Raw genomic sequence first — 16,017 nt, 5'->3', positions numbered from 1 at the left:
GGGGTTGTACTTATGAGCATGCACTACCTCAACATTGCTTGGGTGGGTACCTTGTGCCCAGTGGTGGAGCTTGCATCAAAAAGTTGTGCAGGACCAGTGGCCCAGGCTGTAATGAATTGCTACTAGCTGGTATTCTACGACCCATGAGTTGACTATAATGTGAGAAGAAGCTCCAGATCAAGCTGGGCGGGCCATGGCCCATTCGGCCTTGCCTAAACTCCGCCAGTGCTTGCGCCACGAGGGAAGATGAGGGGGCGAGGGTGTCGACTTGGTTGACGCGCCCCAAAGCAAGTGGTGGCACGTCGAAACAGCGACCGTACAAAGTGTGGTCGACAGACCATGCATGGTATCGTTTAAGCTCACTGAAGAGGGCTCCTCCACAACATAGTGGTATTCTCTGCACTCGGAAATGAGTAATGCTACAACTACGGAGGGCTTAGGCTGATTGTAATGGGGAGTATCATATACTAATTACTACATCCGTAATGCATAGTATCACATGTTGGTATCATAGAGGACTTCATTTATTGTCATGCATAACACAAAGTAGCATATCATTTAACATGATTCGGTATCAATGATATGATAATCAAGCATCTCTTTCTTCATTTAGTCCTATGCCAACTCATCAAAATTGCTTACTTGGCATGCATGATACTACCTATGATACTCCCATCACGGGCAGGCTTATCGGAGTTTTACAGCCTCGGCTGATGTGGGCTATTTTGGTTGGTAATTTGGAGGAAGCGGGGCCCATCCTAAAGCGGTGATTATTGCGGCGAGAAAGATGAGTCCGTTAACTCTGTAAATATCACCTTGCAAGTCTTAATATTTGGAAAATCCTATTGGACGCTCGCTGCGTCGACTTGTCGAGGCTTCGCACAAAGAGCTAGCGATAGCGATCAAGATGGGCCGGCCCAGTTAGGAGATAGCGCTGGCGCTGCAGCTTCCGGTTTTGGGAACCTTCTGGAGGGTTCCTGAACGGTTTTGGGAACCTTCTAGAAGGTTCTTGAACCGGGTTTTCACTGGTTTTTTCTGTTTGCTTTTTCTTTGTTGTTTTTCCTGTTTTTTTTCTTTTTCTTTCTTTGTTTTTCTGTTTCTTTATTTCATTTTTCAATTCCTTTTTCTTCTCTTTTTGTTTTCTTTTTGTTCACATTTCAAATTAGGTTTGGGAGTTTCAAAAAATCTTCCCATTTCAATTCGCGCTTCCAAATTTGTTCTCCATTTCAAAATTTGTTTTCAACATTCAAAAATTGTTCATGCTTTAAAAAAATGTCCGCGCTTCTAAATTTGTTCTCCATTTCAAAATTTGTTCTCAACATTCAAAAATTATTCGCGCTTAAAAATTGTTCTCCATTTCAAAATTTGTTCTCAACATTCAAAAATTGTTCGTGCTTTCAAAAATTGTTCGTGCTTCCAAATTTGTTCTCCATTTCAAAATTTGTTCTCAAGATTCAAAAATTGTTCATGCTTTCAAAAATTGTTCGAGCTTCCAAATTTGTTCTCTATTTGAAAATTTGTTCTCAACATTTAAAAATTGTTCGTGCTTTAAAAAATTGTTCGTGCTTCCAAATTTGTTCTTTGTTTCAAAATTTGTTCTTAAGATTTAGAAAATGTTTGTGCTTTAAAGAAATGTCACAAATTCCAAGAATATTTGGGAAATTCAAAAGTTGTTTGTGTTTCCAAATTTTGTTTTGAAATTTGAAAAATTGTTCCAGTTCAGTTTTTTGGGTAGTTTAAAAAATGTTTCCGTTCCAAAAAAATATGTTCGCGTCTCCAAAATTCATTTGTGTGTTGAAAAAGTGTTTGAGTTTTCTCAAAATTTGTAAAATAAAACTAATAGTGTTCGCGTTTGATAAAATATTCACCTTTTGTTTTTGCTATTTGGGAAATCGTAAAGTATGTTTTTCAAACAGTCTTATACTTTCTTTAGTTCTTGTAGGTACCCGCTGCAGTTTGGTCAAATGAGCTCGTCCATCCTAGTGGCTAGTAGGGTGCGCGTGCGAGTCGCCAGTGCTGAGTTTGCACCCTACTATTTTTTGCAATTTATCACCTGGTATTTGCAGCGCACTGCAATGGGCCGGCCCAATCAGCGCACCGACGACGTGCCTGTGCGAAAGTGCAGCATTTTGACGCAAAATGCGTCACATAGGAACTCCCTTAATATTTTGTCTCTGATGTTGATAGGTTGCATTCAGATCATATTATTTCCCATGCCGGATGATATCCTTGTCAACGATGGAGCATGGAAATTCCCCAGATGTAACAGCTTTACATGCGGTGAAACTTCATTCTCGCGGGAGCCTAGACAAGAGAACATATAATAATAATATCAATATTCGCGGTGACACCCAGCTCTCCTCGGCTACTTATACCAGACAGCCGGCCCATTATTTCTGCACCACAACACAAGGAAGATTTCCGGCCGGCCGGCACCGTCGTCTAGCTCTCACACTCGCCCCGTTGCCCTGTGCAGCAGCAGCAGCAGCATCATGGCGCGGTCGGAGCAGCAGGGGCTGCAGGTGCTGAGCGCGCTGGACGCGGCCAAGACGCAGTGGTACCACTTCACGGCCATCGTCGTCGCCGGCATGGGCTTCTTCACCGACGCCTACGACCTCTTCTGCATCTCCCTCGTCACCAAGCTCCTCGGCCGCATCTACTACACCGACCTCTCCAAGCCCGACCCCGGCACGCTGCCCCCCGGCGTCGCCGCCGCCGTCAACGGCGTCGCCTTCTGCGGCACGCTCGCCGGCCAGCTCTTCTTCGGCTGGCTCGGCGACAAGATGGGCCGCAAGAGCGTCTACGGCATGACGCTCATTCTCATGGTCATCTGCTCCATCGGCTCCGGCCTCTCCTTCGCGCACACACCCAAGAGTGTCATGGCCACGCTCTGCTTCTTCCGCTTCTGGCTCGGCTTCGGCATCGGCGGCGACTACCCGCTCTCCGCCACCATCATGTCCGAGTACGCCAACAAGAAGACCCGCGGCGCCTTCATCGCCGCCGTCTTCGCCATGCAGGGCTTCGGCATCCTCGCCGGCGGCATCGTCACCCTCATCATCTCCTCCGCCTTCCGCGCCGGGTTCCACGAGCCGGCCTACCAGGACGACCGCGTCGCCTCCACCGGCACCGAGGCCGACTTCGTGTGGCGCATCATCCTCATGCTCGGCGCCCTCCCGGCCCTGCTCACCTACTACTGGCGGATGAAGATGCCCGAGACGGCCCGCTACACCGCACTCGTCGCCAAGAACGCCAAGCTCGCCGCCGCCGACATGTCCAAGGTGCTGCAGGTGGAGCTGGAGGACGAGACGGAGAAGATGGACGAGCTCGTGAGCCGCGGCGGAGCCAACGACTTCGGGCTCTTCTCGCCGCAGTTCGCGCGGCGGCACGGCCTCCACCTGGTGGGCACGGCCACCACGTGGTTCCTGCTGGACATCGCCTTCTACAGCCAGAACCTGTTCCAGAAGGACATCTTCACGAGCATCAACTGGATCCCCAAGGCGCGCACCATGAGCGCCCTCGACGAGGTCTTCCGCATCTCCCGCGCGCAGACCCTCATCGCCCTCTGCGGCACCGTGCCCGGATACTGGTTCACCGTCTTCCTCATCGACGTCGTCGGCCGCTTCGCCATCCAGCTCATGGGCTTCTTCATGATGACCGTCTTCATGCTCGGCCTCGCCGTGCCCTACCACCACTGGACCACGCCCGGCAACCAGATCGGCTTCGTCGTCATGTACGCCTTCACCTTCTTCTTCGCCAACTTCGGCCCCAACGCCACCACCTTCGTCGTGCCCGCCGAGATCTTCCCCGCCAGGCTGCGCTCCACGTGCCACGGCATCTCCGCCGCCGCGGGCAAGGCCGGCGCCATGATCGGCGCGTTCGGGTTCCTCTACGCGGCGCAGGACCCGCACAAGCCCGACGCCGGGTACAGGCCGGGCATCGGCGTGCGCAACTCCCTCTTCGTGCTGGCCGGGGTCAACCTGCTGGGCTTCATGTTCACCTTCCTCGTGCCGGAGGCCAACGGGAAGTCGCTCGAGGAGATGTCCGGCGAGGCCCAGGACAACGAAGACCAGGCACGCGCCGCCGCCGTGCAGCCGTCCACGGCGTAGCTAGGCCGGCCGCCATATATTCACAACTCGTGCGTGCTAGTGAAGCTGCAGGATGTTGAGTGGGTCAAAGATCCTTAATCTGTTGGGTAATTTTTTTTGTGATACGTACACGCTTAAAATACTACTGTATGTTTGCCGGCTCATGTATATGTCCACAATATATTATCTACATCAATCAATCAACTTGCAGTTGCAAATGTGCTAGAGAGTTGGTCAATGATATGATGAGCCTAAGCTGTGGCATCTCTTCGTATCCGATCCAAGAACCTCAAGACTCTCTTCAGTCAATGAAAGAGAAATTTCAAACTATAATTGCACTCTGAGGTGGATAATTTAATTTTAGTTCCTGTCACTGGTTACTTATTGGATTTGATTTGATTAATTCTGTGAGTAGTTCTAGGCTAGTCAAGAGTCTCCTTCATTTGTAGTACTTCTTAGTCCCTGAGTACTAACCAGTGAAAATAATATCATGGAGTGAAGTCATCTTCCAAGGTTATGACTAAGGCATCAGACCGAATCATCTAACTTTCTTGGTCAAAACCAAATGCATAATTGCATATATATAAACCAAATAGAACAAAAGGTGTCAGTCGGGAAAGGAAGAAAGAGGTCATTAGGAAGTGTTTGGTTGTCTGCATCAAACCCAATGCACATCTGTTGGTTTAGCTTGATATATTGGCACCTTATTTATAGAGAAAGAAATGTATTGCAACCCACCAACTCATTGGTTGTCCACGTGACAGAGATATAGGTGGATACTGCCTTGCAATTTTCCATGTGAGCACGGTGAAGAAGATCATTGGCATATATACTACTTGTGTTGGGTCAAGGTCATTCCCCCTGAGTCAACTCAAATCAACCTCAAATCCAAGAAATTAACCGAGTCAACCAAAATCATTGATAGTACTAAACGAACTGCACAAACTGGAAACGAGGTGATCCACATCACAAGGGCAAGATCCGGCAATCACGATGGCATCGCCATAAATGCGCGAGAAAAATGTGTGTAATGTTACTTCCTGGTTACAGAAATGTGTTAACTGTGTATGCAATACAACTTGGCAAGCTTGTAAAAGCAACCTCATCAGTTAAATTATGTCGACAAAATTGTGTATGTAAATATTTTCAAGAAATCGGACAGAGAGGGATTTAATTTGGAATAGTTCTTTGGACTATTGCGCACGTAGTTATAACTGGGACCGCAATAGCTAGCGAACGTTGGCTAGGAGGGGTTGGCATTTGCAAACAGTGCAGATGACAAGTTTGGTCGTATGAGATCGGCGGTTTCTTCATAAACGCATGTCTTTTTTTGGGAAGAAGTGGAATTTTACAGCAAAAAGGCAGTGTTTGCCGTCTCCCACCACCTAAAACTGTAAAAAAAAATGTTCACTTGCCACCCTCATCCCAACTGACTAGCCAGATAACATTACCGTGTAACTTGTTGGAAGGCATCATCTAAACTTTCTTAGTCAAAACCAAATGCATGATTGCATATAAAAATGAGATCCTTTCTGGAGGAGAACAAAAGATGACATCGAGCACCCTTGGGCTTGGCATAGTCCGAACAACAGCAGCTTAAGAGATCATAGTCTGAACTGCTCATCCTAGGATTTTCATTTTTCTTTTCGAAACCTCATCCTAGGAATTAATTGAAGTACATTTCTCAAAAGCACTAGGATATGATATATGTATCTATGCAGCTTCTAGTCAACTGCCTACAAGAGAAAATCACGCTCACCATGAGAGGGACCGAGATGAGAGGAGACTTCGATGGTTTAATTAAAAGATGAGGAAATTTTGGCAAATTGTGCCACCTCCCCATCGATATAGCGTCAGCCAGCGCTAACCAAAGGTGAGCAATTTTCATCATGCATATCATCCGGCCATTGTTTAATCTGGCAGGGATGCAAGCAGGCAGACACGATCGATATGCCTAGGCCTTCACTGCCCATGCATCAATATACCTGTCGACGGCCAAGTCAAAAATCTTTGAGATGCTTATTAGCAACGATGATTAGTTTATGCGCCATGCCGTTCATTCTGTCTTGTCACTAACACAACCGCACCCGAGTTGACAAAGTAGATTTCCAGTTAACACATTAGTGTGGCATAGCTTATCAGTTTGGTCGTGAGGGCAGCCTGTCACGGGCCTCGCCGATCGAGCATCTCCTCCAGCGACTTCCCGTTGGCTTCCAGCACCAGGAAGGTGGACATGAACCCGAGCATGCAGGTTGACCCCGGCAAGCACCCAAGGAGTTGTGCACGCCGTTGCCGGGCCTGTACCGGCGTCCAGCTCGTGCGGGTTCTGCGCCGCGTACGGGGACTCGAACACCAGATCATGGCGTCGTTGGCATGCTATGTGTGGCTCCTGGTCGGTTCTGGTGTGCGGGGTTAGGGGTGCGAGCACACGGTGCTAAGCCGATGTGCAGAGCGTGCGTTAGGGCATGCCAGCACAGTAAACCCCGCGCTGTTTGGTGGGTTCCTTTGTAAACCCGTATTACAAGGCGGCTCCAAAAAACCATATTAAATTGAACATTCTTTTATAGAAAAGGAATATACTCCCTTTGTAAACTAATATAAAAAGTTTTAGGTCACTAACCCTCTGTAAACTAATATTGTATATGACGAGTATTTATCAGGAGAAGTTTAGAGTTTTGCAGGAGAGGGGCCTGGCAAGGTTTTAGAGCGAGGAGCAACTCTCAGTTATGTACTCTCTGCGCCTTATGTGCAACTTTTGCTCTCGGCGTAGTCATCCCTCGGCAGGTCGCCCGAGTGGACCGCGGGATCGCCCGTGCCGCTGGCTTGCGACGACGCAGACAACGAGCGGTTGTGCGTGCCTAGTAGGCTGTGTCGGGTCGTTGGCAAGCTTGAGGCGAAGAGATGGTGCGCTCGTGATGTGGCCATCGTCCTGCGCGGGGCGTCACTGGGTGGGGACTCGCCGCCGCCGGCAACTAGCGGGGGGTCCGGGGAGGGGAGCAAGGAGAGGTGGGGACTAACCGTTTTTGAGGAACGGTTAGGTGCGCGTTAGAGGAGTAAAACCGACTTTTTACTCCTCTAACGTCGGATAGGGGATCGGTTAGAAATGCCCTTAGTACTTAGGCCCTGTTCAAGAAAATAAAACTCAATACATGGGTAGAGAAAAACCACAGAAATTAAGATATCATGTATCATATAGTTCTACATAAACTAAAGCCACGGGAAATTCTCAAAACTAAAACACAGAATTTGTACGCACAAAGGGAAAGAAAACATGAGGTAGGATCTCATGTTTGGTTTTCTCCAAAATTCCCATGAAATGGGAGGCACGTAGAGAAAAGAAAAGGCTGAGAGGTAGGACATCATGTTTGGTTTCCTCTAAATTCCTATGAAATGGGAGGCACAAAGAGGGAAAAAATTGAGATATGATCTCATGTTTGGTTTCCTTCAAAATGTATACTCCCTCCGTTCCTAAATATTTTTCTTTCTAGAGATTTCAACAAGTGACTATGTATGGAGCAAAATGAGTGAATCTACATTCTAAAATATGTCTATATACATCCGTATATGGTAGTCCATTTAAAATCTCCAAAAAGGCAAATATTTAGGATCAGAGGGAGTATGAAATAGCCCATTCCATGGAAATTTCAAACGGTTGTAGAATGATAAATTCCTTTCTTCCAAACAGTACCAAAGAAATATATCCCCTAGAAAAGTCTAGGGAATTCTTATGTTCTCACCCGAAAAAAATAAAAATCTTATGTTCTCGCTTTGTTCCAAATGTGTCCTAAGCCAGTAAAATAACACTACAGATTAACGATACATTTTACTAGCCTACGATTATTTATTACTCTTGATAAATTAATCCACCAATCCAATAATATCCATCGGTGGGATCTCTAATTAAAGTTAGTAATCCATCCCAGAGTGCAATTACAGTTTGAGCTTTCTCTTTCGTTGACTCAAGAGGGTATTGAGGTTCTTTGGGCTCATTCGGTTTAGAGAAAATCAAAACGTAGGAACTAGTAGTAATACAGGAATTTGATAGGATGGCACTTGCCATCCTAAGGAAATGAGTAGTATTCCTACGAAATTCCGATATGCATTTCCTAGAAACCGAATGGTCCTCTAAAATTCTTTTTCCTATGTTTTTTCTACGAAAATCCTTCAAATCGAATGAGGCCTTAATTTGGGTACGCTCATCAGTCACCACTCACCAACTGTCGAGCAAGTGGAGCTCACTCTCTAAGCTTTGACCGTTGCACACATTTGCAGCTGCAAATTGATTGATTGATCTATATATTATGGACATATACATGAGCTGGCCCTGCAGGTTGGGTAGCCGGCAAACATATTGCTTTGAGTATCATAAAACAAATCAGAATCTTTGAGTTGACTAACATAGCACGCACGAGTTGTGAATGGCGGCCTACGCCATGGACGGCTGCACGGCGGCGGCGCGTGCCTGGTCCTCCTCGTTGTCCTGTGCCTCGCCGGACATCTCCTCCAGCGACTTCCCGTTGGCCTCCGGCACCAGGAAGGTGAACATGAAGCCCAGCAGGTTGACCCCGGCCAGCACGAAGAGGGAGTTGCGCACGCCGATGCCCGGCCTGTACCCGGCGTCGGGCTTGTGCGGGTCCTGCGCCGCGTAGAGGAACCCGAACGCGCCGATCATGGCGCCGGCCTTGCCCGCGGCGGCGGAGATGCCGTGGCACGTGGAGCGCAGCCTGGCGGGGAAGATCTCGGCGGGCACGACGAAGGTGGTGGCGTTGGGGCCGAAGTTGGCGAAGAAGAAGGTGAAGGCGTACATGACGACGAAGCCGATCTGGTTGCCGGGCGTGGTCCAGTGGTGGTAGGGCACGGCGAGGCCGAGCATGAAGACGGTCATCATGAAGAAGCCCATGAGCTGGATGGCGAAGCGGCCGACGACGTCGATGAGGAAGACGGTGAACCAGTATCCGGGCACGGTGCCGCAGAGGGCGATGAGGGTCTGCGCGCGGGAGATGCGGAAGACCTCGTCGAGGGCGCTCATGGTGCGCGCCTTGGGGATCCAGTTGATGCTCGTGAAGATGTCCTTCTGGAACAGGTTCTGGCTGTAGAAGGCGATGTCCAGCAGGAACCACGTGGTGGCCGTGCCCACCAGGTGGAGGCCGTGCCGCCGCGCGAACTGCGGCGAGAAGAGCCCGAAGTCGTTGGCTCCGCCGCGGCTCACGAGCTCGTCCATCTTCTCCGTCTCGTCCTCCAGCTCCACCTGCAGCACCTTGGACATGTCGGCGGCGGCGAGCTTGGCGTTCTTGGCGACGAGTGCGGTGTAGCGGGCCGTCTCGGGCATCTTCATCCGCCAGTAGTAGGTGAGCAGGGCCGGGAGGGCGCCGAGCATGAGGATGATGCGCCACACGAAGTCGGCCTCGGTGCCGGTGGAGGCGACGCGGTCGTCCTGGTAGGCCGGCTCGTGGAACCCGGCGCGGAAGGCGGAGGAGATGATGAGGGTGACGATGCCGCCGGCGAGGATGCCGAAGCCCTGCATGGCGAAGACGGCGGCGATGAAGGCGCCGCGGGTCTTCTTGTTGGCGTACTCGGACATGATGGTGGCGGAGAGCGGGTAGTCGCCGCCGATGCCGAAGCCGAGCCAGAAGCGGAAGAAGCAGAGCGTGGCCATGACACTCTTGGGTGTGTGCGCGAAGGAGAGGCCGGAGCCGATGGAGCAGATGACCATGAGAATGAGCGTCATGCCGTAGACGCTCTTGCGGCCCATCTTGTCGCCGAGCCAGCCGAAGAAGAGCTGGCCGGCGAGCGTGCCGCAGAAGGCGACGCCGTTGACGGCGGCGGCGACGCCGGGGGGCAGCGTGCCGGGGTCGGGCTTGGAGAGGTCGGTGTAGTAGATGCGGCCGAGGAGCTTGGTGACGAGGGAGATGCAGAAGAGGTCGTAGGCGTCGGTGAAGAAGCCCATGCCGGCGACGACGATGGCCGTGAAGTGGTACCACTGCGTCTTGGCCGCGTCCAACGCGCTCAGCACCTGCAGCCCCTGCTGCTCCGACCGCGCCATGATGCAATTGCTGCTGCTGCACAGGGCAACGGGGCGAGTGTGAGAGGCTGAGAGCTAGACGACGGTGCCGGCCGGCCGGAAGACTTTGTTGTGTTGCAGAAATTATGGGCCGGCTGCTGCTGGTATAAGTAGCCGAGGAGGAGACCGGCCGCAGCTGGTAATCACCGATATAATATCTTCCATATTATGAGAACTGAGCGTATTTTAGTTGGCAAGGCGCGGGAGTTCACAGCTCAAGCACTTGGTGCTCATAGAGTTTTCTTCTATAAAAAAATTTCAACAGGCTAGTCTAGGCTGTGTTGGTCTCGTTTTTCTTTTATTATCTCTCATATTATTATATGCGCTCTTGTCTAAGCTCCCGCGAGCATGATGTTTCATTGCATGCTATGCATCCTGGGCAGTTTCTATGCTCGATCGTTGACAGGGATATCATGGGAAATAATATGATCCGAATGCAACATGTCAATATCTGAGCAAAAATGTTTGACTTACATGTGATATATTTACAGTTAACGGACTGATCTTTCTCCCCTGAATTTCAGGATGGGCCCTGCTTCCTCCAAATTACCAATCAAAATATACCACATCAGCTAAGCCCGTAAAACTCCGGTAAGTCCTCCGTTGTTGTAGCATTATTCATATCCGAGTGCAGAGAATAACACTATGTAGAGGAGCCCTCTTCACTGTGCTCACACAAGACCCTACATGGTCGATCGACCACACTTTCTATGGTCGCTACTCCGACATGACACCGCCTACTGTGGGGCGCGTCGATCAAACCGACACCCTCAACCCCTCGCCGCCCCTGCTGGCACAATGTACAAACCCAAGCAATGTTGAGGCAGTGCCCCTTGCACTAGTAGAAAAGGGGGCAATGGTCCAGGCCGGGTCAACCCATTAGTCCCGGTTCAATCCAGAACCGGGACCAATGGGGGCATTGGACCCGGTTCGTGAGCCCCGGGGGCCGGCCGGGCCACGTGGGTCATTGGTCCCGGTTCGGCTGGACCTATTGGTTCCGGTTGGTGGGACGAACCGGGACCAATGCGCCTCGCTCCTGGCCCACCACCATTGGTCCCGGTTGGTGGCGTGAACCGAGACCAAAGGCTGCCCTTTAATCCCGGTTCGTGGCACGAACCGGGACCAATTAGTTGCCTATATCTACCCCTCGCCCGCGAGCAGAGCACTCCCAGTGCTTTGTTTTTCGTGACCGGCGAGGGGAGAACTTTGTGGTGCTCTAGCTCACCTCCTATGCACACGAGGTGTTCGATGGAATGCCCGAGCCATACTACTTACGCTTTCTCCTCTCCAAGCTCGACCTCCAAGCTCCATTTTCCTCAATATTTGTCTAGATTTAGCGGTCCGTCACGTCCCGTCCCCGTCTTCACCGCCGTCGATCGCCCGCGCCGATCTCGTCGCCGGCACCACCGTGGTGAGCCTCTTGTTCTTATCTTCTTTCTGAAAGGAAAAAATAATTTTGTATATTTATATAGATACTTGTATAATTTTCTTACTTTTATTATTGCATCTTATATAGTGCGATGGTTTTGGTATCCGCCCCCGTCGGTCCTCGTCCTGTCTATGATTCAGATGTGGTATATATTATCTTTTCATAACTATTGGTTTATTTATTGTTTATGACAATTATGCCGACCAATGTGACATAGATTTTATTTATCTAGGAGTTTGTTGAACCGGAAATTCCAACCGACCCTATTGTCGAGAGGTTAAATTTAGTTGAAGAAGAAAACAATTTGTTGAAGAAAAAAATTAGAAAAATTGAGTAGGAGAAGATGATATTGGAGTTGCATGTTGCGGATGTCGTCGATGATCACAAGATCAAGATGGATGCAATGCGCTTGAAGATTAGAAAGATTAGAAAATATGCCATTCATACCGAGGCTTGGTATCATTATGCCATTGGATCAGTTGTTACATTGGTTGCGATTATGATCGCATTTGTTTTCGCATTGAAATGTTTTACATAGTTTCAGTGTATGGTTTAATTAATTTAGATGCTCTGCAGAGCTTTATGTTGTTAGATGAGAACTATGTATGTAATTTGGTTTTAATGTGATGATAAACTTCTATTAATTTGGTCACTTAATTATCTATTCATGATGTTCTGCAATGATTTTTGACACACTTAATTATATATAATGCACGCAGATGAACCGGCAATGGATGTACGGTTCAAGTCACACCTCCGAGTATATTAAGGGCGTGCATGATTTTCTCGAAGTGGCTGAGGCAAACAAGCAGAATGGTTTTATGTGTTGTCCATGCCCTATATGTGGGAATACGAAGTCTTACTCTGACCGGAAAATCCTCCACACCCACCTGCTTTACAAGGGTTTCATGCCACACTATAATGTTTGGACGAGGCACGGAGAAATAGGGGTTATGATGGAAGATGGCGAAGAAGAAGAGTACGATGACAACTATGTGCCTCCTGAATACGGTGATGCTACTGAAGATCAAGAGGAACCAGACGATGTGCACGATGATGCTGCAACGGGCGAAGCTGCTGAAGATCAAGAGGAACCAGACGATGTGCCCGATGATGATGATCTCCGTCGGGTCATTGTCGATGCAAGGACGCAATGCGAAAGTCAAAAGGAGAAGCTGAAGTTCGATCGCATGTTAGAGGACCACAAAAAAGGGTTGTACCCCAATTGCGAAGATGGCAACACAAAGCTCGGTACCGTACTGGAATTGCTGCAGTGGAAGGCAGAGAATGCTGTGCCTGACAAAGGATTTAAGAAGCTACTGAAAATATTGAAGAAGAAGCTTCCAAAGGATAACGAATTGCCCAACAGTACATACGCAACAAAGAAGGTCGTATGCCCTCTAGGATTGGAGGTGCAGAAGATACATGCATGCCCTAATGACTGCATCCTCTTCCGCGGTGCGTACAAGGATCTGAATGCATGCCCGGTATGCGGTGCATTACGGTATAAGATCAGACGAGATGACCCTGGTGATGTTGACGGCGAGCCCCCCAGGAAGAGGGTTCCTGCGAAGGTGATGTGGTATGCTCCTATAATACCACGGTTGAAACGTCTGTTCAGAAACAGAGAGCATGCCAAGTTGATGCGATGGCACAGTGAGGACCGTAAGAAAGACGGGAAGTTGAGAGCACCCGCTGATGGGTCGTAGTGGAGAAAAATCGAGAGAAAGTACTGGGATGAGTTTGCAAGTGAGCCAAGGAACGTATGGTTTGCTTTAAGCGCGGATGGCATTAATCCTTTCGGGGAGCAGAGCAGCAATCACAGCACCTGGCCCGTGACTCTATGTATGTATAACCTTCCTCCTTGGATGTGCATGAAGCGGAAGTTCATTATGATGCTAGTTCTCATCCAAGGCCCTAAGCAACCCGGCAACGACATTGATGTGTACCTAAGGCCATTAGTTGAAGAACTTTTATAGCTGTGGAATGGAAACGGTGTACGTACGTGGGATGAGCACAAACAGGAGGAATTTGACCTAAAGGCGTTGCTGTTCGTGACCATCAACGATTGGCCCGCTCTCAGTAACCTTTCAGGACAGACAAACAAGGGATACCACGCATGCACGCACTGTTTACTTGACACCGATAGTATATACCTGGCAAGCTGCAGGAAGAATGTGTACCTGGGCCATCGTCGATTTCTTCCGATCAACCATCAATGTCAAAAGAAAGGCAAGCATTTCAAAGGCGAGGCAGATCACCGGAAGAAGCCCGCCATGCGTACCGGTGATCACGTACTTGCTATGGTCAATGATTTACACGTAATCTTTGGAAAGGATCCCGGCACACTAGCTGTTCCGAGTGACGCTGGGGGACACGCACCCATGTGGAAGAAGAAATCTATATTTTGGGACCTACCCTACTGGAAAGACCTAGAGGTCCGCTCTTTGATCGACGTGATGCACGTGACGAAGAACCTTTGCGTGAATCTGCTAGGCTTCTTGGGCGTGTATGGGAAGACAAAAGATACAGCTGAGGCACGGGAGGACCTACAACATTTGCACGAAAAAGACGGCATGCCTCCAAAGCAGTATGAAAGTCCTGCCAGCTATGCTCTTACCAAAGAAGAGAAGGAAATCTTCTTTGAATGCCTGCTTAGTATGAAGGTCCCGACTGGCTTCTCGTCTAATATAAAAGGAATAATAAATATGGCAGAGAAAAAGTTTCAGAACCTAAAGTCTCATGACTGCCACGTGATTATGACGCAACTGCTTCCGGTTGCATTAAGGGGGCTTCTACCGGAAAACGTCCGATTAGCCATTGTGAAGCTATGTGCATTCCTCAATGCAATCTCTCAGAAGGTGATCGATCCAGAAATCATACCAAGGCTAAGGAGTGATGTGGTACAATGTCTTGTCAGTTTCGAGCTAGTGTTCCCACCATCCTTCTTCAATATCATGACGCACGTCCTAGTTCATCTAGTTGATGAGATTGTCATTCTGGGCCCCGTATTTCTACACAATATGTACCCCTTTGAGAGGTTCATGGGAGTCCTAAAGAAATATGTCCGTAACCGCGCTAGGCGAGAAGGAAGCATCTCCATGGGCCATCAAACAGAGGATGTCATCGGGTTTTGTGTTGACTTCATTCCTGGCCTTAAGAAGATAGGTCTCCCTAAATCGCGGTATGAGGGGAGACTGACTGGAAAAGGCACGCTTGGAAGGGACTCAATAATATTGAGGGACGGATATTCTTAGTCTCAAGCACACTACACAGTTCTACAGAACTCTACCTTGGTGACCCCGTATGTCGATGAACACAAGAACAGTCTGCGCTCCAAACACCCAGAGCAGTGCGACGACTGGATTACATGTGAACACATCAGGACTTTTAGCAGTTGGTTGGAAGCACGTATCAGAGGTGACAACACTGTTTGTGATGAGCTGTACTTGTTGTCCAGGGGACCATCTTTGACTGTATTGATTTGGAAATGATACGAGATAAATGGGAATACATTTTACACGATTGACCAAGATCAAAAGAGCACCAACCAAAACAGCGGTGTCCGCTTTGATGCAACAACCGAGAGGGGAAATGACACATATTATGGTTACATAGTGGACATATGGGAACTTGACTACGGAGTAGATTTTAAGGTCCCTTTGTTTAAGTGCAAATGGGTCAATCTGTCAGGAGGCGGGGTACAGGTAGACCCACAGTACGGAATGACAACAGTGGATCTGAAAAATCTTGGGTACACTGACGAACCGTTCGTCCTAGCCAATGATGTGGCACAGGTTATCTATGTGAAGGACATGTCTACCAGACCGAGAAAGAGAAAAGATAAGGAAGCGAATACATCATACGATGAGCCAAAGCGCCACATAGTTCTTTCAAGAAAAAGGGACATCGCGGGAGTGGAGGACAAGGCAGACATGTCTGAAGATTATGAAAAGTTTCATGAAATTCCTCCCTTCAAAGTCAAGGCTGACCCCAGCATCCTGATAAACGATGAAGATTATCCATGGTTACGGCGCAATAAGCAAATGACACAAGCGAAGAAAAAGTGAAGACTTTCTCCCGCAACTATTATGATGATACCATGCCAACTTTGTAATTGACGAGTATGATACCATTGTCCGTTTTGTACATGCACATGCTATGTGGGTCAATTTATGATACCATGCCAACTTTCAACTTTTTCAGGTTCATTTGAAATGCTTTAATGTCTTATGGTTCGGCCCTCGTAATAATTAAAAGTAGCAACAATAAGTATTTTGTTGTAAGTAGAAACAAGATAAAATAAATAAAGCAAGAAAGAAAACAAAAAAACAAAAAAAGTGTTTTCAAATTTGAAAACTAATGGCACCAACAGAAAGTTTATAATTTTCCTAAAACTAAAAGCAAAAAAAATTAAAAAATAAAGCAAAAAACAAAAGAAA

The 16,017-nt window shown here is 48.4% G+C and overlaps 2 protein-coding genes across 2 annotated transcripts; one reads left to right on the top strand and one right to left on the bottom strand.

Annotated features, from left to right (window-relative positions):
- Nucleotides 1–2,404: 2,404 nt before the first annotated feature.
- LOC123114140 (probable inorganic phosphate transporter 1-8) lies at nt 2,405–4,308 on the top strand. The gene has a single exon (XM_044535515.1). It carries the CDS (start codon nt 2,493–2,495, stop codon nt 4,104–4,106), a length of 1,614 nt encoding a protein of 537 aa, XP_044391450.1. The 5' UTR covers nt 2,405–2,492; the 3' UTR covers nt 4,107–4,308.
- Nucleotides 4,309–8,350: 4,042 nt separating this feature from the next.
- Nucleotides 8,351–10,205, bottom strand: LOC123114139 (probable inorganic phosphate transporter 1-8). The gene has a single exon (XM_044535514.1). It carries the CDS (start codon nt 10,126–10,128, stop codon nt 8,512–8,514), a length of 1,617 nt encoding a protein of 538 aa, XP_044391449.1. The 5' UTR covers nt 10,129–10,205; the 3' UTR covers nt 8,351–8,511.
- Nucleotides 10,206–16,017: the final 5,812 nt, after the last annotated feature.

Source organism: Triticum aestivum, chromosome 5B, assembly GCF_018294505.1.
Source record: "Triticum aestivum cultivar Chinese Spring chromosome 5B, IWGSC CS RefSeq v2.1, whole genome shotgun sequence".
Taxonomy (NCBI): domain Eukaryota; kingdom Viridiplantae; phylum Streptophyta; class Magnoliopsida; order Poales; family Poaceae; genus Triticum; species Triticum aestivum.
Note: the sequence above shows the minus strand (reverse complement) of the source record. Positions and strands in the feature narration are given on the sequence as shown.

Coding starts and splice junctions, on each gene's coding strand:
- LOC123114140 (XM_044535515.1), top strand. CDS start 2,493: ATGGCGCGGTCGGAGCAGCAGGGGCTGCAGGTGCTGAGCGCGCTGGAC.
- LOC123114139 (XM_044535514.1), bottom strand. CDS start 10,128: ATGGCGCGGTCGGAGCAGCAGGGGCTGCAGGTGCTGAGCGCGTTGGAC.